This window comes from Helobdella robusta (genome assembly GCF_000326865.2).
Source record: "Helobdella robusta unplaced genomic scaffold HELROscaffold_66, whole genome shotgun sequence".
NCBI classification, from domain to species: Eukaryota; Metazoa; Annelida; class Clitellata; order Rhynchobdellida; family Glossiphoniidae; genus Helobdella; species Helobdella robusta.
The window spans coordinates 761005-785734 of NW_008705371.1; the positions used below are offsets into that span (position 1 = coordinate 761005).

A 24730-nucleotide genomic window follows, 5' to 3' on the forward strand; every position below is an offset into this window, starting at 1 on the left:
GCTTTAAAATTTTTGTTCAATTGACAGTTGATAATCAAAGGAAGATATAGTTGATACAGCAAAACAGATTTTAGCATAGAGATTTTTCTTTTTTAGTTTATAATATTATTTAAAAATTACTCCTACGGAATCCGCAGTCATTTCACTTCTAATCCAAAACTCATCAAATTTTACAACAAAATGACCATTTCATTAGACCGAGATAATTGTGTTTATGACTAGCCAAGTCTTTAACTACTGGCCGCTGTTGGAACGGTCAAATCAGAGTCTGACAAACGCAGAAACTGTTACAGCACGCAAGGCAATAGTATCAAATGAAAGCAAAATATGTCAAGAAACATGTTTGCAACTGTGTCCAGAAGATAGCATTGCCAACAACGGATTGAACACAACGAATTGAATGTGCGCGTGAAACAAAGTATCTACGAACTTCCATTTATTAAGTTGCAAAATTTTTTAAAGATATACACACATGACACACACACACACGAACACGCACACACACACACCCACACACACACACACACATACTCACACTCTTATATAATTGCATGCAGAAAGTTAATTTTAAACGGTCTGGTGCAAATTTTAATATATTTAAATAATATTTAAATTATTACTGGCGCGAACGGGAAAGGAATAAAAGCGAGAGAGAGAGAAAAAAAAATAAGACAAAAAAGAGAGAGGGATTATTCTAATAAATAATAATGTGTATGAAAAAATCATAACGGATGAACATTTAAAAAAGTGTTAAAAGAATTAATCTGAAAGAGATGAGAAAATGAACAACAAATAAACGAAATATTTTTTTTGATTCAACGTGACCGTGAACATTAACATATAACTGCATTTCGAGGGAGAGCTTAACTTCTTCACGCAGCTTCTTAGGGAAACCTATCTCAATCTGTCAATCGTAACGAGGCATGTAGAAAATTATTTTGAAGTTAATTTTTTGAAATTTTTACATTAGTTTAAAATCGACACGCATAAATATTAAAAAGAAATTTGAATCGATTTGATAAACCATCGTTAAAACTAATTGGTAATAAATTTTAAAATAAGTTTTAAAAGTCTAGTAGTGACATGCTTACTGATATTTAACTGTTATGCAAGCAACGGGTGGGGCAACAAGATGTGCCCTGGGCAAGTCCCTTGTAATGATCTCACAATAATCATCATTCTTGCTTGCAACAACTTCTCGTATAATCATTCTTAGTGTGTGAGGAGGGATGTTTGCAAACTTCCACAATTTTTGGTTTTCTTCCTGGTGCAGAAAATCTTAAGCTGTTTTTGATGTTCTTAAAAATGTTTTTGTTTAGAATGGTCACTGCGTTCATCCTGTCTCACGTCGTTACTCAATGTTATCGCTATTTACATAGCGACTCATTTAATGATAACATAAGAACCCCCCCCCACCCCCCGTCCCAGGCAACATCGACACCGGCTGCAACTTCTCGGAGAAAGTGGAGAGCAGCACGATGATCCGCTTCATCCGCCTGACCTACGTGCGTCCCTCCAACGACGACTCCAGCGACATCAGCGCCTTCTACAGCCCCCCACCCAGCGTCAGTTACAAAACTTTCCTCCCAGCTCCGACGAAGGTGGGCATGTGCAGGGGGTCGCCAATCTACGAAAACCTCGGATCCACGTGCGATCGCGCCAAAATGTGGTTAAGATGCATCGGTCAGTAAGTGATGGTGGTGATTATGCTTTTGACGACGACGATGATGATGATGATTAAGGGGATGAAAATTATGGCTATGAATAGTAAATAATTACATCAATAGATTTATTTCAATTGAAGGCGCAATAATCAACATAGAAAAACATTTCGCATTCCAACATCACAACAAACTACAACAAGGCATCATCTAAATACCTCATGACATCACATGACAATACGTGATACAAAATAAAAAAATGACGTCAGAATATCATGTGACATCACAAAAAACGTGACATCACATGTCACGAGTGACATCAAATGACAACAGAACGGCGAATAATCGGCGTCGAGACATTTTACCACCCATTAAATTGCATCTGGCACAAACAAGATGGCTGCGAGAGAACTGTGCTGAGAGGTGAGTGGACAACTTCTGGCCGATCTAACAGACAACACAAACGAAGAAGGAAGCTGGTGCACGTTGTCAGGTTGATGCATGTTTGTATGTGGTTGGTGCATGTTTGTATGTGGTTGGTGCATGTTTGTATGTGGTCGGTGCATGTTTGTATGTGATCGGTGCATGTTTGTATGTAGTTGATTCATGTTTGTATGGGGTCGGTGAATGTTTTTATGTGGTCGGTGCATGTTTGTATGTGGTTGGTGCATGTTTTTTATGTGGTCGGTGTTTGTATGTGAGCTGTAGATGTTTGTATGTGGTGGTGCATGTTTGTATGTGACGGTACATGTTTTTTATGTGGTCGGTACATGTTTGTATGTGGTTAATTCATGTTTGGTCGGTGAATGTTTGTATGTGGTCGGTGTATGTTTGTATGTGGCTGGTAGTATATTGACAATATCGCAGAATTTCCTACGGTTCACAAAACATTTTTTGTTTTAATATTTTAGAAGCACAATGCAAAAAAGTCATCATATTAAAAACATTAACATCATCACATCAACGTCATCACATCAACATCACATCTCCATTAATCAGAATACCAAATATCTCTATTCTCATCATTAACACGTTTACCACATCATCATTTCGCAGACAAATTTGTGAAAATTAACTTTTATTATTCTAACTTTTATTAAAAAATTGCCCCCCCGGTCGTCAAATATTTTTCGTAAAAATTTGGCAACCTCCTTCAAAGTTGTCCAGATCCGCCACTGCTTATGAATGTTTGATGCTGTTGTTGATGTTTCAATTTTTAACTGGGGGCCAACATTTTGGGAAGGGCAACTTTTTTGGTAATGTGGTCAGAATTTTTCTTGCCATCTTTTTTCGGCTTATAATGTCAATTTTTTCTTCAAATATTCTACTTTTTCGTCAAAAATAAGACATTTCAAAACCGCACAAAGTTAACAAAAATGAACTTTTAAGTGCTAAAAAAACAAGAGCCACACACGTCGACCACAATTAAACCGCGCCACAAGCCAACCGCATCACCCTAGAACAGTAATCATACAAAATTTGTTCCGAACGACAAACAAACGCCAGCATTGTAACAAAAAAAAAACACAGAAATCATAAAGTATGGAAACAAACAACGGAACATTCTACACAACAACGCAACAACACGTGAACAACATTGAACCATCAACAAAACAAAACATCATAATAACAGCACAACAGCAAAAGTACAACACAACAACATCACGTACATATAGCGCCATGGAAGCACAGCGTTTATTGATTGAAAAAATGTGCGCTAAATAAATTGAGGTCCACTGCAAGAGAAACTAACCCAGACATCTTTCAACAAACCAAAGAAAACATAAATAACTCTTGCGGCTCATCGTAGATATATTAACAAAGAAATACATTTCGCAAAAAAATTCTAAAAAAAAAAACTGCGACATTCACCAAAATTTGTATTCAAATATTTACAAACAAATACCGTGATATTTATTATTAATTAAATGACTAAGTTTAATTAATTCCTTTATTAAAAAAAACTTGAATAATTTGATTTCGAACCTAGTAACTATTAGAAATCAGTAGAGATGTAATCGGGTGATCTTTTTGAGTTTAGCCAATTGATTGCGATTGATTTTGTAATTTAAAGCCACAATAAGCAAGCAAACAAACAAACGGTTGAACAAATGAACAAACGATCGTATGAACAAACGAACGAATGAACATCCAGGAAGATGAAGGCAGGCGTGAATGAACAGAATTGACCTAATGAACTTTTTTATTTGGTCGACGCTTTCTTTTGCGCCAGACAGTCACGAATAATTTAATAAGAGACAGTCCCAACCGCTCATAAATCCTCCATTTGTGTTTCTTATAAATAACAACGAGCAGTGTGCTGACCATAGGTAGAAATATTCGAAATTTATTTCCGTTTAAGAAGGGAAGCATATCAGCTGTCCAAATTGTCGGGTCTGCTGTCCAAATTGTTATGTCCAAGATGTTGTATCTGTTGTATCCAAGATGTTGTATCTGTTACATCCAAGATGTTGTATTTGTTACATCCAAAATGTTGTATCTGCTGTGTCCAAGATGTTATATCTGTTGTATTCAAGATGTTGTATCTGTTACATTTAAAGTCTTATATCTGTTGTATTCTAGTTGCTATATCAGTTAGCCAAGTTGTATCTGTTAAACAAATTGTTAGATTTCTATCAAAGATGTTATATCTTTATATAACATCATTATGACAACACACTATACATCAACGTCATATAACGCAACAACACATCATCACATATGCAACACATTACATATCACATCACATAAAAAATATAACATCCCATCGTGCAAGGGCAGCGTTGTAACATTACATTTCTTCCCGAGGTTATCAGCCAAGTGTACACATGGATGCCGTCTTAAGTTTGGTCAACAATTTAAATCAATCTTCTATCGATTGCAGATGGATGTGTGGGCATCGCTATGTTCGGAGAGTAAGTGAATGGGTGAGTGAGTGAGTGAATGGGTGAGTGAGTGAGTGAATGGGTGAGTGAATGGGTGAGTGAATGGGTGAGTGAATGAGATGAATGATATAATATAATTAAATGATTTGATGAAGCGATTGTACTTTTTTACAGGCTGGCAGAATGTGGTGTGATGAAGAGAGATGGATTGGAAGTGTTGGATATTTATTTCGCTCCAGCCCTTCAATTTCTTTGGGGAATGTTGATGATAACGATGATATTGGTTGTGGTGATGGCAATATTGGTTGATAATGTACTTGCTGCCGCAATATCGTTGCTCATATCGCTATAGATTTTCATGTTCGTTCATGTTGCTCCCGATGGTTGAGTTGTAGGTAGGTGAAGAAGTTGCAAAGTTCCCGGTTCCAATTGCCTTTTTTTGTTATTTAACTTTGTTTTTGTTTACAAAACAAAGTAACGTCTTAGTGACGAGGATGACGTAATTGTGAGCTGATGTAACCAACGCCGGCGCATAACATTGTAAGATTACAAATAGGCTCGCACTCCAACACCACGTTGGCCGAGTAAATAAAATAGACTTTCATTCCATTATAAATATAACAAATGAGTCCCCGCTTATCACGAAAAAACAGCCAAAAATGGAGAACGAAAATGTTACGATCACACACACATACACATAAATATGTGATTGGGTGGTGCTCAAGTAAAACACGCACGGTACTTCACTCAGATAGAAGACACACAACATACTCATGTACACTCACGAGGTACACGTACACACCACACATACATTTACATACAATATAATTATACAATGTGCGTTCAACACACACAATGTGTACATGTTTGCGTGTACGCGTATCATATACTGGAGATAAATAATGGCTCACTGTGACCTCGCGTACACAGAGGGAGAGTGACCGGAGCCGTTATTAAACAATAGCTCATGAACAGACACCACTAATGCCAAAAGATGCGATACATCGCTGCTATTTATGTTAACAATTTCAAGAGTTATTATTATACAAATTAAGATATCCACTTTTGTAAGGGGATTGGGCAAACGCACGCACCCACACACACCCACGTACAAACACACACACACACACACACAAACTAGAGTGTTCCTGGATGGTGACTACACGGAACCTCCCTCCTATCTGCTGCCTCCATCACCCATGGTCGAGGAAATCAACGACTGCTCGTGCAACATCTCCTAGCCGTCATCTCCTCATGTAGCCACATTCCTCATCGTCACCATCATTTAACCATGTCATCATCATGTGAACCATCATCGTCGTCATCATCATCATCATCATGCGAACCATCAGTCATCATAATCGCCTCTACACTTCCACGAACAATCTAATACCAAGTGAATCTCTACACGAGAAAGAATATGGAATATAGTAAATGATTTTGACGGATGGATAGATGGATCAATGGAGAGATCGACGAACAGATAGATGGAGTGAACGTATTTGATGAATGGATTGTTCATCCAGCCAATGTTCATTGGCTGGATGAACGATGGATGGATGTATGAATAGGTACGGATAGCTGGATCGAATGATGAATGAACCGATCGGTGGTTAGAAAGGATAATATGATGGATGGACAAGCACCCACAATTGCATACATAAATTTATGATGAGCAAGAACAAATGAAATGAACAACTGAACGAATTGAATAGATGGATGAGGAGTCAAAACGTCTCTTTTCAATAATTTTATCTTCCTTTATGTCACTTCTCACGTGCGTCTTCGGAAAAGCGTTTGTTAGAAAAATTATCTTGCATGATAACGCTCATCATCGTCATCGCTCACCTCCTCGTCATCACCAACCAAAATCCTTTTCACAAGTTGTATTTAAAAAGCCTAACATCACCGTTTCCACTCGTATCATCGTCGATCACCAAAATCGTCTGATCCAATGATTAACATCATATCAACTTGTTCTAGGATGTCATATTAATACGTAGGTTAAAATAGTTAATAGTAGATGAAAATTATCGGCTTCCAAGTTGCGAAGTTATTTTGATGACATGTACGTACGTAGATTTGTTCAGATTGAATTAGGAGATTTAGATCGTAGCGCTAACACAATCATATCGTTAATGATATTCAGCAGATTACGATTTGTCGTTGCTATCACGGCTGCCATGAGTAAGAGTTACAATAATATTAATGCTAACAACAGCAACATACACATTCGTTGTAGCCAGGAAAATACTCATGGAAAATTGTATAGCAATAGCATTGTAACAACAATGTAATGCCACTGAATCAGAACATTAATATATCATTGCAGTTTCTTTAAAAATTGTGAAATTGTTGGGTGGCATGAATTAATAATGCAGCAGAAATAATATCAAGTCATCACAGGCATCAGATTATTTTAGCCAATTTACACAAATTCGTTATAAATTATTTTTCATGAATAAAATGTGAATTTGATGATTTTGTATGCCAAGATTGATGCATGAATTCACCACCATGCAGCCAGCCAGCAAGTTAAAAAACACAATCATTCAATTATTATTATGTCAACGAGATATTAATTAAACCTTTCAACATTTCAATGTATGTACGTGTATTTTTATATAGCAATCTTACGAAGCAATCCAGTTTGACAACTTTTCAACTACTGATGTCATTTCTTCATTTTTTCTAATATTTATTTTCTTAGGATATGTTTGTGTATTATTGAATAAAATATTTCAATTTTTTAAAATTAAAATTTCAATTTTATGAACTCAGTATTTTTACGTAGATTAGTAGTATGTTATCGAATCCTAAGTAAAACATGTTGAGAATTAATAATTTTCTGAAAAAATAGAAAAAAAATTACTAAAAAATTAATGTGTCAAAAATTATTGAATGGAAAAATTATACAATCTGGTGGGACTGTTTGATGAGGTCCCTGTATGAATCAAACATCAGCTTGGCATGTTCTCTGGCCTGAAGTAGACTCTTGTTTAAAACTTCTTTTGAAAGAAATGAGTTTGAATGCATCGCAATTACATTAAACTTCCCATTATTGAAGACAAAAGTGACGCCTGGATATTGTGACTCTTGGCTTAAAGTGGGATCTATTGTGATCGTGTCATCGACTTTATTGAAACACACACTCACAGCTGCAAAAAGTTGTTTCATAGGTATGCAGGCGTCCAATAAAGCTAAGCAGGTAGCATTGATACAACAAGCCAACAAAGAACCATCATCTTCTAACTCTTGCAGTGCAATTGTCAAATTTGTTCTTGGAAAATTTTTTACTAGAACCGAACACTCACATATCTGTTGTATCAATTTCTCCATCGTTCTTTGATTTTTTGCTTTTGATTCAGTTTTATATTTGAAAATGATATCAACGTTCATTTTATCAACTTGTTCTTTTATTATTTTGACATCTAGAGGTCCGTTCACGGCCGCAACCACTGACGTCTGACCATGCTTCAGCTTCACGGATCCATCAGATTTTGATAAAAAGGCAAGCCGGCAACTAGATTTACGAATTTCAAGCATTTTGTAAAGATTCAACGAAATAACCGCTAATTGCCGGCTTTTTTATTTAAGCACAACAAACCCGGACACGAGGTAAACAAAAACACAGTTCACTTTTAACACCATAGATGTTATAATGTAAATAAAATTGTATGGGTTGGTCTATGGTACTTTATTTGCACTGTATTTAGGTTATATTTAATTTGCACTTTACTCTATATATACGGTATTGCATATATATATATATATATATTATACAAAACTGGTCCGCGATATAAATTGCTAAGTTTTTTCCTAATTCGTTAGGAATTAGGAAAAAACTTAGCAATTTATATATATTATACATATATTTCTATCATAATCTTTATTATTCTTTAAAAATCAAACTCTGACTGAAGCAATATTTGTTATGACAAAATAATAAAAAGAAAAAAATGAACAACTTGTAGTAGAAAAAATGAAACGTTGAGTTTTTGAGATATTTTTACATGAAAAAGGAACCAAGTTAAAAAACTATTGAACATATATATAGAATATATATTATCTTATATATGCACTATTGAATAAATAAATAATTTTATTCAAAGTTAATAACTATTATAACTATAATCCATTCATCCAAATCATTTTTATGACGATATATTGGTAAATAAGTAGGAATATATCAGAACAATATTTTCATAATACATTTTATTATAGATTGAATCATCTAAACTTTCAAAACTACGAATCCAGGTGTCTCCCGTTGTATAATGTGTGTTGTGTGTGTATGTATTACAAATTTTTGCAATAAAAGACGATAAAAAAAATTTTTTAATTTGAAAAAATAGTAATAAATATTAAGTTAAGTCTGTATGTTAAAAAATGATGATAAAAATAAATGTATTTGAAAGTTTGAGATAATGCAAACAATGACGATGAAAGTCGAACAGGGGATTATTAAAAGATGAAGTAAATAAAATAAATGATTGATCACAAGTTGTAACAACAAACAAACGAACAAGCAAACAAACGTACGAACGAACAAACAAACAAACAAGTTTCTACATTTAATAATATATTTGTAAACTAATGCAAGCGATTAAAATGAAACAAACTGAAACAAATAAATTGAATCTCTAAATATTAGAATTAAAATGAAATATATACGTCAATCATGATTAGTTGTCGATTAGAAATATTACAACTCATGTTCTCTAGACGTTAACAGCGTACAGAAGACAGACGATGAATGAATAAGAAATTAAATGACAACTAATTGGACTAATTAAATTGTAAAATATTAAAATATAAAAAAATTACATAACGAAGATTGAAAATGTAAGACTACTGCATGATAGAGGAAAACTTTGAAAAGTTAATACTGAGTAGAAAGGTTGTTTAATAAATTGACTTTCACGCACACCTCCATTCATGCCTGCACGCACGCACACACACACACTGACACACATACACACACTGACACACACACAAACACATATATAGAGAAAAATGAAATGATGAAAGGCACAAAAATTTAATCTTTTATCCGAGAGAAAGTGCAATAACATCGATTGATTGATTGAACGAACGAACAAATGAATGAATGATTGGTGCACCAATACATGCCATAAAACAATTAGGTTACAATAATGAAATCGAAATCTTTAAATATATATTAACATTAAATAATTTTAAATGTATTGAGATGTCTTCATAAATGAAAATAAAAATCATTATAAACATATTAGAACACACCTTTAATAAAAACATATTCAAACATCTGTACAATCGCATCGAGAATTGCAAAACGTCGAATAGAAGTTTCAGAAATTCAGGTAGGCAACCAGTTTTCTATCATATTGGATTCCAGAACAGCCAATGAACAACAGAGCCCAACTTACACTGCTGACAAACATTGAATTCAGCAACCCGTCCGATTGAACGTCATATTCAAGAGAACTTTAGAGACCAAATGAAACAAACGAACGATGCGGAAAACATAAGCAGCGAATATAATGAAAGGATAGAAAATGATGAAGGGCTGATAGGTAATTCGTTCAAATAATATTTATATTATATTATTTAATTTTTTTAAATATTTAAATCATTCAAATATTCAATACATTAAAGTTCATCGCTTTCGCAGACAAACAGCAACCTTAATCATTCATTTGGAAGAGGAAACTGATAGGAAAAACTTTCATGGTGCAGGTTATGGAAGAGTTCAAATGAAGCAATAGTCAAAATAAACAGACCCGTACGAGCATAAACACATAATTATAAAAACATAAAAATATATATATATATATATATATATATATATATATATATATATATATATATATATATATATACATTATAGTTATAATGCAAAAATATGTACATCATGGCATGCACACGCAGACACAGTAGGAACATACGCATAGAAAAATACGCACATACGTAGGTGCAGCTCGCGTATGTGTTACGAACATGTATAAAATTAATTCATGCAATAAATTCAAGTAAAAACATCAGTTTCAAATCAATCAACCAATCAAATAATTAATCAATTCATCAATCAAGTAAATACTATTTGTACGATCTGTACGACAGCTTACGAATGTACGCAGCTCGATTGTGTTATTATACCCTAGTGCACACCATTAAAATTTCGAATTATTTCCTCTTCAAATAGAACTGATCAGCGAGATGTCTTAATGATGACGTGTCAATGCCTATTGGATACAATGTAAGTTTGCTTTATTCAATTTAAATGCGTGTACGTGTGTGTGCGTGTGCTTGTACGCGTGTGTGCGTGCATGTCAGAGACGCACCGAGGGGTCGACTTGGCCGAACGGTTGGGCAAGACCTGATATTCCGCTTCGGCCGAATAGCCGAGTAGTGCAACTCCAGTTGAAAGCATCACATTTCTTTATTCCAGAACAATGATTGTTGAATATTTAATTAGCGGGAAATCTGTTTTGGCCATCATGGCTGTTGAAGTTGAAACATCTGAATTTGAACAAGAGATTAAAAATTATCTTCTCGATGAAGAATTGTTGAATAAATATTAATCGCCTACTGTTGCTTTCAATTTATTGTTTTTCGTTTTTAAAAATTAGATTTTTTTCAAAATAGTGGGATTTTTTTCTTAGTACTCTGCCGCCGAAGCAACTATTAGGCCATTCGACCTTCGTTCAAATCCACTATTCGGTCCATGTTTCGCATATATGCAATGCATGTTGGTGTGGGTGTTTGTAAGAATTGATGCTTTTAAATGTGCGTGCGTGTGTCTGTGCCACCATATACCTAACATTAAATACCTACACACATACACACACACACACACACACACATACACGTACACACACACACGTACACAAATGTTAGTGTGCATGCATGCTTACTGTATAATAAATATTGAAGAAAATATTGTATGTCGAACAGCCTCAGAAAACATTAAAAATATACTCCATTATAAATACGCTGAAATGACGATGCTGACAAAAATAATGATTGGAGAAGATGGCAATGAAGATGATGATGAATAAGAAGATGAGGATAGTGATGCAATGCAATCAATGATTATGTTTCCAAAAAGAAACCCGCTAATGAGTGTGATACTTTTGATGATGATGAAATGTTGATGGTCGGAGATGATGAAGTGATGATGATGATGTATGATGATAAGGAAGAATGCAAGTTTGCATGTTCTGATCATTGATTGGTTACCGAAGTTTGAATGAGCGCACGGAGGAAGTGAGTGGCAGCTGATGGATGGATCGAACCAAACGAGACAACATCGCTTCAGAAACCTCTGTGTACCTGTATGTTGATCTGCTGCACTGCTTGTGGTTGCTGTGGTTGATGTGGTTGTGGCTGGTGTGAGTGTTGCTGTGCCAGCTGCTGTTGACTGCTTTTCAGCTTGTTGTAATCATTTGAATGGAAGCCACTGAAGGTTTCATGGCTTCGTACGTGATTGCGAACTTTGAGGTGGTTATCATCGGTGTGTTGTTTGGAGGAGGGAGAGTGGGATGATCGAGTGAGTGGATGTGGCGAGTGGTGATGATGATGAACCGAAGATGGCGAGTGATCGCTTCTTTGTCTATTGAAACTTTCCTTGTGTCTGAGGAGGTTGGTTGTTTGTTTGTGCTACAATGTTGACGTTGATGTTACAATGTCAATGTTGCTTGATATTTCAACTGATTTTTGTCTCCTTATTAGACCGCTGCAACCAACGCGGAGTTGCTCGCCTAATCTGCACTAGTTGGAGCTCACTTCCCCACATAGTTGCAAGTAAATTTTTTGCGTAACAACGTCTGCACGGGCACGGCACATGACGTGATGTACAGACATACACTTGTTTGTACGCGTAAGCTCAGCATCGTACACAAAGTGCATGATAGTCTGCGAGTTTCAGACTAACAGCATCCGAAGAGAGTCATTGAACAACGACAACAAATAATATGAACAGTAAGCACAAGAACTCACTTCAGAGATCTGCCGTTGAATGACGATGATGGCGCAAGACCACCATGTTGTTGTTGCTGCTGCTGCTGCTGAGGCAGTGGGGGGTGGGTGGCCCGCCAATAAGATTCGAGATATTCAGACAGATGATCACAGGCCTCATCTAATTGGTTCTCGTCCAATATAACGTCAAACATTTCCTTTTTTAAGAACGTCGTAAATGTTGTTGGTTTGTTACATTGTTTGTGTTGAAGAGAATTCAGTAAGTTGAACAGCAACACGTTAATAGATGATTAAACTATTACTACGATTATATCATTATTATCAATATATCAATGTTATAAATAGCTGAGAAATTGCAGCAAAATAAACGACAGCATCAACATGATCAACACTAACTACAACATTATCAACAAAAACATCAACATGGAAAGCATCAACAACAATATCAACACTTACAACAACCAACGCAGCACTAACTAACTGGATTGCACTGATTGAGTTTCTCAGCAGACATCAGTTGCACATTCATGTTGCGACTCTGTGACTTGCCTCTAGTTTTTATCAGCTTCTGCAGAACCTATAACGGATTCACAAATATCAATCACGACAGCTTTCGACATTGGTTGACAAAGTACCATAACAATAACACATACGCAGAGAAACAATAGAAACAATAAAAATAATGGTGTATAATGGATGACGAACAGCAATCTACAACGTCTGCTACAAACAAGATCTGTTATTGCCATAAACCTCCTCACTCACTCAAGTTTCCATCAAACATTGCATCTTATCAGGCTCATTTTTGACTTTGTAGCAGTTCATTTGAATGTTGTTTCAATTTTGATTTAAATTTACACAAACGTTCTCTAAATGACCGATAAAATAACATTCATCTAACTCGGAAGCATGCACTAAACACAGCGAATCAGTTGAACGAAGCAGGCCACCAGCCGCAGCACGCATGATACTATTTCAATTACTACTGCTGTCACAGAAGCTACCACTGTTACTACTGACCTTTTGGGAGGCGATCTTGATGTACACGATAATTGGTGACAGTGACGTCTTGGTGAGTTGTGAGGGGTGGTTGATGGTGTCGCAGTCGAGTACAACGAGCTGTAGGGAGCGAGATAGCTCGAAGATTCGCTCTATCTCTCCTTGCACTTCAGCTGGTTTCATAGGAGCAAGCAAACGTTTAAGAACTCAAATGTGAAGTAAATGTGCATGTGTCTGTTTTATGTGTTTGTGTGTATGACGTTAAAACTACCAAACATAACAGATGGTGGAGTGCTTGGAAGGTCTGATGGTAGAGTGCTTAGAAGGTGTAGTCGGGTGGAAGCTGAAACTGACCGCCAGGCAGAAGAAATATTTAAATAAAGTGTAACGGGAATATGATGTAGTAAATAAAATTAGAGAGTTTTAGTAACAGTAACTTGGGTATTGCAAATGTTCTCCGCACAACATTTTAAAAAAAGACTTTTTTAGGTAAAGCACTTTATTTTATAAGTTTTTTCTTGTTTTTTTGGTTTTGTTTTTGTTTAAAAAAAATCATAATCTGACAGACACGCAAAACAATATTAGAAAATAAGTGTTGCAATCAACAGTTCATCAATATAAACACGCCTGAAAACATCTCCATCCCCATCAGCCTACACACCACACCACACGCCAAAGAAGAAATGGCGATCCTGATTTTATCTATATTCCTATATTCCATTCTATATCTTGCAAGGAAGAACACACGTTTATTCAAACGAACGGTCGAGACCGATAGATAAAAAATATTATAAACAAATATCGAGGTCGCCGCGCTAAAATCAACTACACAACCACACAAGCGACCACATAGCCAACTAACCAACTACACAACCAACCATCCAACCAACCACACAACCAACCAACCACACAAACAACCAACCAATCACACACAACCAACCACAAAAGCAACCACACAAGCAAGCAACCTATTGAAGATGATCTGCTGTTGGCCCTCTCCATGATAGCTCTCTTACCCGGGTTGTTCAGGACGGATCTCTTGGCCAATGAAATATCAGCTGTCACTCGTGTCACTGTGATCCTATGCAAAGATTGGTTGATTGTTTGATTGGTTGACTGATGATTGCCAACCGACCAATCAACAACAACAAGCAACCTATTTTCGAATCGATGTTTCAAGAAATCGAACAACGCCTTCTGCATCATGTCTGTGACCTCGTAGCCCTTGAGCGAGGGACCAATGAAGATGACAGGCCGCATGGATGGTACCACTTCGTAAGGGGGGATCGAGTCCATCTGACGTCAGGTAACAAGTGTCATGTCATGTCAACATTGTCTAAACTCATGGCGCCGTCAGTGAAATTGTCCAGGTTTCAAAAGTCGAGACATCATTAGATTCAACATTAAAAAATGAAACATAAGACCAAAAAAATAATGAGATAGTTACATATCAAATACACAAATAAATATTAAATGTAAGAAAAGTTATGGATAAAGAAGGATCACTTTTTTAAAGAATGGTTTCCTCTTTTCCTTAGTATTTGCAGTTGGGTTTGTGCTGTTGATGGCGGTAGTGTTGCTTGTGGTGGCTGGTTGGTTGCCGACCTCATCTTCATCATCATCGTCCCCAATATCAAGAGCCGGTTGATCTGACAGTGGTGTATTTAAAATTGAAAGACGCACAGGAACTTAGCATTCAACAACAACAACACATCATTGACAACAACGAACAGATAAAATCAACGACAACAACATAAGAAACCTGGCGACGGCGGTGTTGAACTTCGAGATGTTGTTGATTTGGAGTTGAGCAGATTATCAACATTTGAAGCAGTGTTGTTCTTACTGTAATACAATTATCAAATTCATCACATCAAATACATCAAATCAAATTTAGAGATACTACGTTATTAGGATGACAGGGAGAATCAATTAATTAATAATGACACTTGAGATCTAGATTTGGTACAAACGGTTGAATAACCCGTGAACAGCTGCACCGAAAAGATAGAGAAATATAATAATAGTAGTTTGGATGCACAGGCATAGCGGCATTAATGAACAGGATGAAGCAGACCAACAAACGAAAAATGCACGCATTACCGTTGTAAACAGAGGCACCTGTCATTAGAAAGTTTTAGTTCTAGATATAAAATGAATAGCAAACAAGAAATCTCTCATCCGAGGTGCAAAACAGTACAAGTTCAGTCACTGCAAAAAGAGAGGGATCTGCCAGCAAAAGAGTTTTCCCTGTATGAGTCTCAATCGTTTTGGCCTGGGACATCATCTTGCATTGAGAGGTTTCATATATAGGCTAGGTTTCTGCAGCACAGCAGTAAGTGGAGTGTGTAGATGAGAGGAAGAGGGTACGCAGGATACACAGAGGATATCTGTGGGTCTTGGGCAGGATGGTGAATGATCCAAAGTGAGATAGGAAGTTAAAACTAGAAAAATAAACCACAAAGCCAACAAACACTATAAAACGAATTTTTCGCAGATTGAAAAAAGCACAGCAGGTTAAATAATAATGAACAACAACACCACTAAACACCACCACAACAGCGCCACTACAACGACACCACTACAACAATAGTGACAAATATAATGGCAGAAAAACAAACTTTTTAGTGTTTTTGGCGTTGGGTTGACTGACTTGTTGTTGTTTGATGGTTTCCAGCTTGGTGGGGCTTGGAATGAACCCTACATCAGAACCTTCTCTCACCAACCGACCTATCCACCATTCGTTGTTGAACTTCTGTTGTTGTTGTTTGGTTGTTGTTGTTTGTTGTTAGGTTGTTGTTGTTAGGTTGTCGTTTTGTTGTGTACATGAAAGAAACGTTTCAAAATTGCAAATGCATCAAATAAAGAAATATGATAATAATTCATCAGACACTAAAAACCAAAAAGTTGAAGATAAAAAAATGATTGATTCAAAATTAAACCACATTGAGCGGCAGAAATATCATGAACAAAATTGATAATTGAACAAAACCTCTTGATCATTATATACTTGTACTCATATCTAACTCCAAACTGATAGTGAAATCTTAAAACAAAATGATTGAAAATGAATTCCATTAGAAAAATTTAACAGAATAGGAACATGTGCAAATAGTCTGTAAAGTGAAAGAGGCTGACCTCTTTGATGTGCAGAAAGTCCCTGATAGCAAAAGAGACAGCAGTGTTGGGCACTGGAGGAGAGTCAGTTGAACCATCATAGGCGACATTCGTACGGACTGCAAATGCAACTGGTTTGTACTGCAGGTTGTTATTGCGTCGTGCCATTAAGTTTGTTGTTGATGAACGAACATGAGAACATAATATAAATGCTCGCTAATATATAAAGAACCCAACAAATTATCTAAAACATCAGCTGGATAGGCAGAACAAATTAATTAATTCGATGTTTGTTACTCTGGCTCGTTCCAGCAGTAGCATGGCATGCTTCTTCTTTTCTTTGGCAGTCATCACCTCCTCATCCACTTCCACTGGGAACTCATTTGAACCCTGACTCAATGAACTTCCTGATTTCTGTCAAAGGAGTTCAAAGGTCAGTCATTTAGAAAAATGAGGTGTTGTGCAAACGTTGTGAGTGTAAGTTCATTGAATTGTAAATCTTTAAAAATCAATTTAGGAGGGCTAATCTAAGCCTGAATGAATTATATTGTGACTTGAAAATATATATTACATACACACGTATATGAAACAATGTATTAGATAAATTAAAAAAATTAGCTTGGAAAGGTGAAGTTATAAAAATCTGCAAACCACAAACTACTTTTATTATTACTTAAACAATTTATGCTCTCCCATTTGCGTTAAAATATATAATATATTACATAATAAAACATAATAAAAAATATTATAACATAATATATAACATAATAAATAATATGAATATATATTATAACCATGAAAATAATAATAACAATTATAAACTATATATCCAACATTACAATAAAAGCAAAACATAATAATCTGTAATTACAACGTAATAATACAAACAAAAAAGTTCCCCTACCCCGTGTTGGTGCGCATTTGTGCACATTTCCCACTCATTAAAATCCCAGTCTGCCCATGGTGGGGTGAAACCGAAATCTTCCGGAGTTTTTATATCCATGTTACCCACTTATATGTTATATTATAACTACATTTATGTTAATATTATAAATCAAATGCTTTCTCTCTCTCTCTCTCTTTGAATTTTTTTCTCCTTCTTGAATCTTTTACTTTCGATAAAACGAAAAAACTTGAAAATTTTCAAATCAAAGTGCGTTATGCGCAATAAAATATCCTAAAATTCTTAAACAAAAACAAAGAAAGAGAAACAAAAGGTGTATCATCCTATATGGGAGATATGTTGAGAGTGTGTGCTCCTTGGCTCCATGCAAGTTGTGCAGTAGAGATGCAAAAGTTGCATGCCTCATTCATACAATAAACTAGTATATAATACTATCTATGTATATAAGGATGTAAGTTTATGCGCGTGCGTGCGTGCGTGCGTGCATTTACAAAAACAAACTCATAATACGTCCATATAAACAACATTTCAATAATTTTTAATTTTGAAAGGTATAATTTTTAACAAAAATTCTATATAAATAGAATTATGGATAAAAATAGCTATACTTAAAATTGAAATTAATTGCTTGAATGGAGTAAAATAAACAGACATTCTCTCTCTCTCTCTCCCCTCTCTTTCCCTTTCTCTCTACTTTCATACAGAATTGTATGAATTCTACAGAATTGTTGGCATTAATCTTTAAAGTTTGTCTTTTCAATTTTCCTTACTAGAATTTTTTGGAAATCCAAATTCATCATGAAAATGTAATATATATATATATATATTGGATTAAGACTGTCATCAATAATATATATATATATATATATACACACATATATACACTCGTTAATTTACATAGATACATAAATTCCTGTATGATATTAACAAATAAAATTATTGTTTCTATGAACATATAATTTTTATAAGTTTCTTATTGTAACACAGGATGAAATGTTTATAAAACTGTATTGAATGCTATTTTTATTAACATGTTATTATATTATATTGTTATTATCATTATTATTAAGCAATTGTTGTTGTTGTTATTATCGTTATAATCATTGCTATTATTATTGTTTTTATTATTGTTATTATTTTATTATGAATTACCTGTTTAACAAACTTGCAGCATTCAGTAGAATCATCCTTCTCCAAACAATTCATTTGTATCTAAAAATAATACAAAGCATCTTTTTCATTTCAATAGCAATAAATTATATAATTTTTTAATTTTCTATAAAAAAATATTTAATATGACAAACCCTGAATCGATAATAAACATTACCAGATAAATAATTTGAAAATCCTGATAATGTCATTACCTCAAACATTAAATTAATTTAAATTTTAAAATAGTCTTAAAATCTTCTTAAATGGTACCAACAGCAAGAGTAGTATAGCTAGTTAGTAGTTTTTCACTGATTTTTCATTTTTGTGATAATACTATTAATAAGTATGGTTAACAAATTAAAATTAAGTAATTAACCTATTTTGTCTTTACTACTCTTTATCTTAAGTTTATCTTTATCATTATGATAATATATCATATAAAAAAGAGTAAATTTAAATATATTAATATTAAAATTAGTTATATCAATAAGAAAAACCTTTGTGGAAGGACCCCTGTCGAATGGTAGATTTTTAACGCAGGAATGTTTGTTATGGTTGGTGTTAGTGACAGCAGAGGATATACTCATCATCACCAATTTATTTTTTTAATATTCAATTCATTATTACTATTTATTATGCTAATTATTACTAAGGAAATCTTCTGAATGAATTTATTAAAAAAAAAATTTAAAGATTTTAACCACCCACATTTTTGAATTCAATTGATTTGGGATTTTTAGTTAATATTAAAATTAAATTAATTGATAGGACATTTATAAGTAGTTTAGTAATTATTTGCAGTTTGACAAGGTTGGTTGGAGATGGTATGAAAAAATTGCAAACAATTTCATAAAAATAAATTGTGCATTTTTATTTCAAGAGATCGGCGGCGAATTTATACGATATTTCTCGTTTCTTTCAATAAAAAACTAAAATTAACTTAAATTCATTTTTTTATGAAAATAAATACTTAGATGGGTTGAACTAAACATCATCTAGCTGACCACAACGACACTGCAAACAAGTGTCTCACAAAGCATAATATTAGCACTGGACACCGGACACCACGCATTTAAAATATCAATTTGGATACCAAAGTAGTCATTTTAGGCATCGAGTAATTTAATAGTAGTATTAAAACTTAAAAGTGAGTAGACATCTACGTCATTTCGACATGAACCGCTTCTCAGAAATCAGAGACAGGCAGCATAAGTCCCTTGACGTTATCATAACGTCGTTAAGGAACCTAGATTCGTCTGTTATGAAACAAATTCATCTTTCATTGGAAGACTTCAAAAAATCACTTTGGGCGACGACACATCACTGCACATAAAATTGTATAATTTACATTACACATACACGTTAACAGAGCAGCTAGATGTAAACGATTTTCGATTAGATTAGACAAGGCACACAAACAATATCGCCGAAAATTTATTTCTGTTAATCAAATTTATTAAAAAACTGAACGCAATTATAAATACATCAAACAAAAATTTATAAAATACCTATAAGCAGCTGTTCATTAAGTAACTCAACAAAACAATAATCAACATTGTAACAAAAATATCACACCCTTAATTTCAACAATTATCATTATTAATGCCCACATCACATTAACTTCCAGATGCGATTTGTCTGTTGACTTTTTCGATAAGTAACTTTTCCAATCTTCTTTGCCTCCAGTAAACAACTGCATATGATAGCAGACCAACTGAACCAGCACAAAGCTCAAAAATCCAAAAGTTCCTTTCTTCTATATACACATTTCGTGGACAACTAAAAATAAAATTTATGACGATATGAATGTTCAGATCAATAAATAAGTGGAAGAATTCTTGATAAAGATATTTTTTTGAATCAATAAATGCCAAACACAAACCTGAGGTTAACAACATGAAGAGTATTGTTCACATTACAACTTGCTTTCAGCACATATCCAGTGTGTTTGCATTGTACCAGGTCAATCTGTGTTTCAAGTTTATAACAAAATAAGAACAAGATAACGATCGGTCAAATTATTGGCATTCTTCAACAAACTAATTACAAAATAAAAAGCAACAATTAGAATAACTAAAAAAACCTTTTCTTGAACACTACACTCGTGGCAGTCCTCATGATTTTTTGCCACAGCATTTCCTGAGCATAAATTACTCAGGTTACCTGTTGAAAGAGAGTATTGTGGAAAAATATTTTCTATGAAAATTATATGGCTAGTGTGTGTATGTTTAAATATCTATAAATGCCTGTATATTCAAGCATATATTTTAGCATGTGTATACAATACACACACACAAGTGTAGATGGTTGACTGTGATGGAGCATTGGATCACTAACCTCCTTCATGTAAGAAAGCCTCGGTATGTGCATCGTGTGAAATGTTGTTCTCAACCATCAGAACAACCAGTGTTACACTTTTGGATTCATGAAAATTTTAAAATAATTTTAGAAAAAAAAAATTAATTATTTATTTATTTAAATTAATTGATAAATGAATGAATTTTTAATAGTTTAATAATCTAGTTATTGAAGGACAATTGCTGCTTTTATTACAAAAGACCAGAGCAGACCTAATGAGGATAGCAATGACAGCTGCCATTCTCTTCTTTGTACAGAACTCGATCATGACAAGCAGCAGTGCAAATGAGGAAGCCACTTCTGAAAAAATTTGAAAATTATGAAATTATTCAGTTAATTAGAATTTAAAACTATGAAAATATGAAAACCATTCAATGGATGTGTGTGTGTGCGTGTGTGTATGTATGTGTGTGTGCGTGCGTGTGTGCGCGTGTGTGTGTAAATTAAGTTTTAAAACAAAAAATAAGGCAGAAACAATCTGCTAAGTTTTGATCACTACTGGGCTGGGCTAAGTAATCAAACTTTAATTACACTATCGGATAATGTATGATTCTAACAAATCCATTTTTGTGTTTTTATAAAAAAAAAACTTGGATGATTTTAAAATTAAAAATAGCTAGTTGTAGTAAATGTTGGTGTTGTAAGGTGTGAGCCAAATTTTTACAGTTGATCCTAACTTTTAACAAACTTCTAATAATGTGACATACATGAGCAGATAATGATCAACATTTCTATTTACAATATAAGATATAAAAATGTAAATAAATAAATAAGTTAATGAATTTAATAATAAAATAATAAATATTTTATAATTTTCAATAGGCAATAATAATAATTCTTAATAATTAACTGAGATATGTTATCTTAGTTAACTTTGAATGAAAAATTTACTTACTAACTTAATATTTTATAAAGTAAAATAATAATCGTTTCAATTTAACTTTTAAAACTTTTATCAATTCTTTTTTTATTAAATCATAAACTAAATAAACATAAAGCAATATATGTTTAAAAGTGAAAGCAATATGTTTAAAAGTGAGTTTTAATAATACGAGTTGTTCTCAACATTCAACGATAAATAACCAATGTTGTTTTTCCATTTTTTCGTAATTTGATTTATGTCTTATTTTATTGATTTATGTTTTATTTTGGAAACTTGTTATTGCATGCAATACATTTGTTGCGTCATCTGTGTGTGTGTGTGTGTTTGTGTGTGTGTGTGTGTGTGTATGTGTGTGTGTGTGTGTGTGTGTGTGTTTACAGATAGGCCTCTTCAATATCTTTGTGTTGCTTGATAATTAAAATGCTATACGAAAAAAACAATCTTTTATTTGCTCCTCAAAATTATATATTGGCGCTTTATTAATTAATTACCTAATTACCTGATTGTTTTTTATTATTAGTTGATTGAATAATTGGCTGGTTGGTTGATTGATTGACTGATTCGTTAATATTTATTCTTTCATTCATTCGTTCGTTCATTCGTTCGTTCGTTCGTTCGTTCGTTCGTTCATTCATTCATTCATTCATTCATTCATTCATTCATTCATTCATTCAGCTACCCTTCCAACAGCAAGATGAATCCAGCTGATACGTGCAGCATCTGGTGATTATACTAATTTTGCAAACATTGGGGTCTACTTATTTATTTACATTGTTAAACTTTTTTAAAACCTCCGCAACAAACATTATTGGCAAATGGTTTCATTATTTGGCAAATTTGTTTCTTTGTCGCTGCAGGTCACATGAAGATTTTAATTTCTATTTAGCCGTCAATTTGTTACGTATGTTGTATTGTGTTATATTATGTTGTGTTACGTTATAAACATAAACAATTTTAATCACGTGTTAAAATTTGTAATCACTTTTTAGCACATATTTGAAACTACGGTCAAATAAAACACCATTATTTTCTAATTACGCGATCAAAAAGCATGGGTTGAATCCTAAAGTGCACCAAATTGTTCTTCATCCTCGGTGTCCTGGAATAGGATGATGAGCTTAGGGCCGTACAAGTTATAGATGACTAATACCCTTTTTAGTTTTTTTCGAATTCGATTTGTAATCACTTTTTAGCACATATTTGAAACTACGGTCAAATAAAACACCATTATTTTCTAATTACGCGATCAAAAAGCATGGGTTGAATCCTAAAGTGCACCAAATTGTTCTTCATCCTCGGTGTCCTGGAATCGGATGATGAGCTTAGGGCCGTACAAGTTATAGATGACTAATACCCTTTTTAGTTTTTTTCGAATTCGATTGTTGGTAGACTTAGATTCGAATCCGGGAACTACAAATCCCGATTTTTTTAGATCCGTCCATTTCTTAATTTTTATTATTAATATTTGCAATAGAAATAGTAACATTAATAACTGTTTGATTTGTGTTTATAATAATAATAATAAATAAATAATAATGAAAAAATAATAAATAATAATAGTATTAACAACAGATGTCGTTGTCTTTACAAATACCTGCATTCTAACATGACTTAAAACAAAAGGTATTCTGTTCGTATAAAAATGAAATACTGTGAACAGAAAGAGTTGATTGCAGTTGTACTAAGTTATGTTGATGTTTTTTGTTGTTGTTGATGTCAGTGGATCCGAAACCATCGATGACAATGTATTCGTGACATCACTGTTGATGTTGTCGTTATTCATGGCGTTGGTGTTGTTTTTTGAAGTGCTGCTTTCGTTGAACGTGATGCAATTACACGGGCAACATTTGAGATGAGTGTTGGTTCTGTGGTTCAGGGTGGTTTTGTTGTTATCATTGACGTTGTTGCAACAATTTAAATTGGTGTTTCTGTTTACTTCTTTGTTGGTGACATCAGGCAAATTATTATTTAAGATAACGCAGTTGTCATTCATGGTTTCTATGAACTTAATGTTATAAGTTTCGTTGCTTAAGTTGCTGTCGGCGGCCATGTTTGAAATGAAGTTGTTGTTGATGCTGGTGTTGTTGTATTTGTTGTTGTTGATGATGTTGTTGTTTAGATTGTTGGTTACGCTGTTGTTGGCAATGTCGTTCATGTTGTTTGTGTAGTGGCAACAATATTCACTTTCATGACACTTTTGATTAATGTAATTTTCACATAAATTTCTTAATGATCTACCATCATCATCACTAGGTGGTTGATAAGGATGAGAAAAAAGAAAAAGATGACGATGAAGAGAATGATGATGATGCTGCTGGGAACCGGAATGATGATGGTGATGATCACAAAACTGCCGTTGATACAAATTATGATTAGGGAGATGGTGATGTTGAGTAGGATTGTGATGATGATGCTCTTTGGAACGATGAGGATGATGTTCTTTGGGATGATGAGGAGGATCGCTGGTGGGTGCCAAATGGTACCTGACAGCGGAAGTGAAAGAAGAGGAAGGACATACAGGTGGTCTGCTGGTAAAGAAGATGATGATAATATGATGATGATGGCGATGATGATGATGGTGATTTTGGTCCCGATTAAATGATGTTGATGAGAATCACGTGTATGGGGTTTAGAAAAATATTGTGTTGGTAATCAACTGTTTGAAATTTATAATTTTTCAAAATTAAAAAAAATTACGTAAAGTTTTGGTATCACAATGTTGCTAAAAATATAATATAATTGCAAATTTTTGAAGAAAAATTACTCTGCTAGATCATATTAAAATTTGAAAGTTCAACAATTGCGAATTTTG

General features: G+C 34.0%; 5 protein-coding genes across 5 annotated transcripts; 1 reads left to right on the forward strand and 4 right to left on the reverse strand.

Moving 5' to 3' along the window:
- Positions 1–1320: 1320 nt before the first annotated feature.
- Positions 1321–6431, forward strand: HELRODRAFT_194105 (hypothetical protein; the record flags this gene model as incomplete). Its single annotated transcript, XM_009030276.1, has 5 exons — positions 1321–1360; positions 1429–1683; positions 1995–2154; positions 5688–6003; positions 6120–6431. 4 exons carry the CDS (start codon positions 1321–1323, stop codon positions 5785–5787), a joined length of 555 nt encoding a protein of 184 aa, XP_009028524.1. The 3' UTR covers positions 5788–6003; positions 6120–6431.
- Positions 6432–7456: 1025 nt separating this feature from the next.
- Positions 7457–8092, reverse strand: HELRODRAFT_88777 (hypothetical protein; the record flags this gene model as incomplete). The annotated part of the gene is made up of 1 exon (XM_009030189.1): positions 7457–8092. One exon carries the CDS (start codon positions 8090–8092, stop codon positions 7457–7459), a length of 636 nt encoding a protein of 211 aa, XP_009028437.1.
- Positions 8093–12606: 4514 nt separating this feature from the next.
- On the reverse strand, positions 12607–16759 carry HELRODRAFT_140562 (hypothetical protein; the record flags this gene model as incomplete). The annotated part of the gene is made up of 9 exons (XM_009030277.1): positions 12607–12702; positions 12987–13082; positions 13526–13677; positions 14473–14585; positions 14661–14800; positions 15011–15153; positions 15255–15349; positions 16126–16259; positions 16643–16759. Coding segments are annotated over 9 exons (1086 nt in total), but the record flags the coding sequence as incomplete, so codon positions are not given.
- Positions 16760–20293: 3534 nt separating this feature from the next.
- HELRODRAFT_181010 (hypothetical protein) lies at positions 20294–21303 on the reverse strand (the record flags this gene model as incomplete). Its single annotated transcript, XM_009030278.1, has 5 exons — positions 20294–20456; positions 20560–20645; positions 20761–20840; positions 21015–21091; positions 21248–21303. 5 exons carry the CDS (start codon positions 21301–21303, stop codon positions 20294–20296), a joined length of 462 nt encoding a protein of 153 aa, XP_009028526.1.
- An 891-nt stretch (positions 21304–22194) lies between these two features.
- On the reverse strand, positions 22195–24073 carry HELRODRAFT_181011 (hypothetical protein; the record flags this gene model as incomplete). Its single annotated transcript, XM_009030279.1, has 2 exons — positions 22195–22224; positions 23651–24073. 2 exons carry the CDS (start codon positions 24071–24073, stop codon positions 22195–22197), a joined length of 453 nt encoding a protein of 150 aa, XP_009028527.1.
- Positions 24074–24730: the final 657 nt, after the last annotated feature.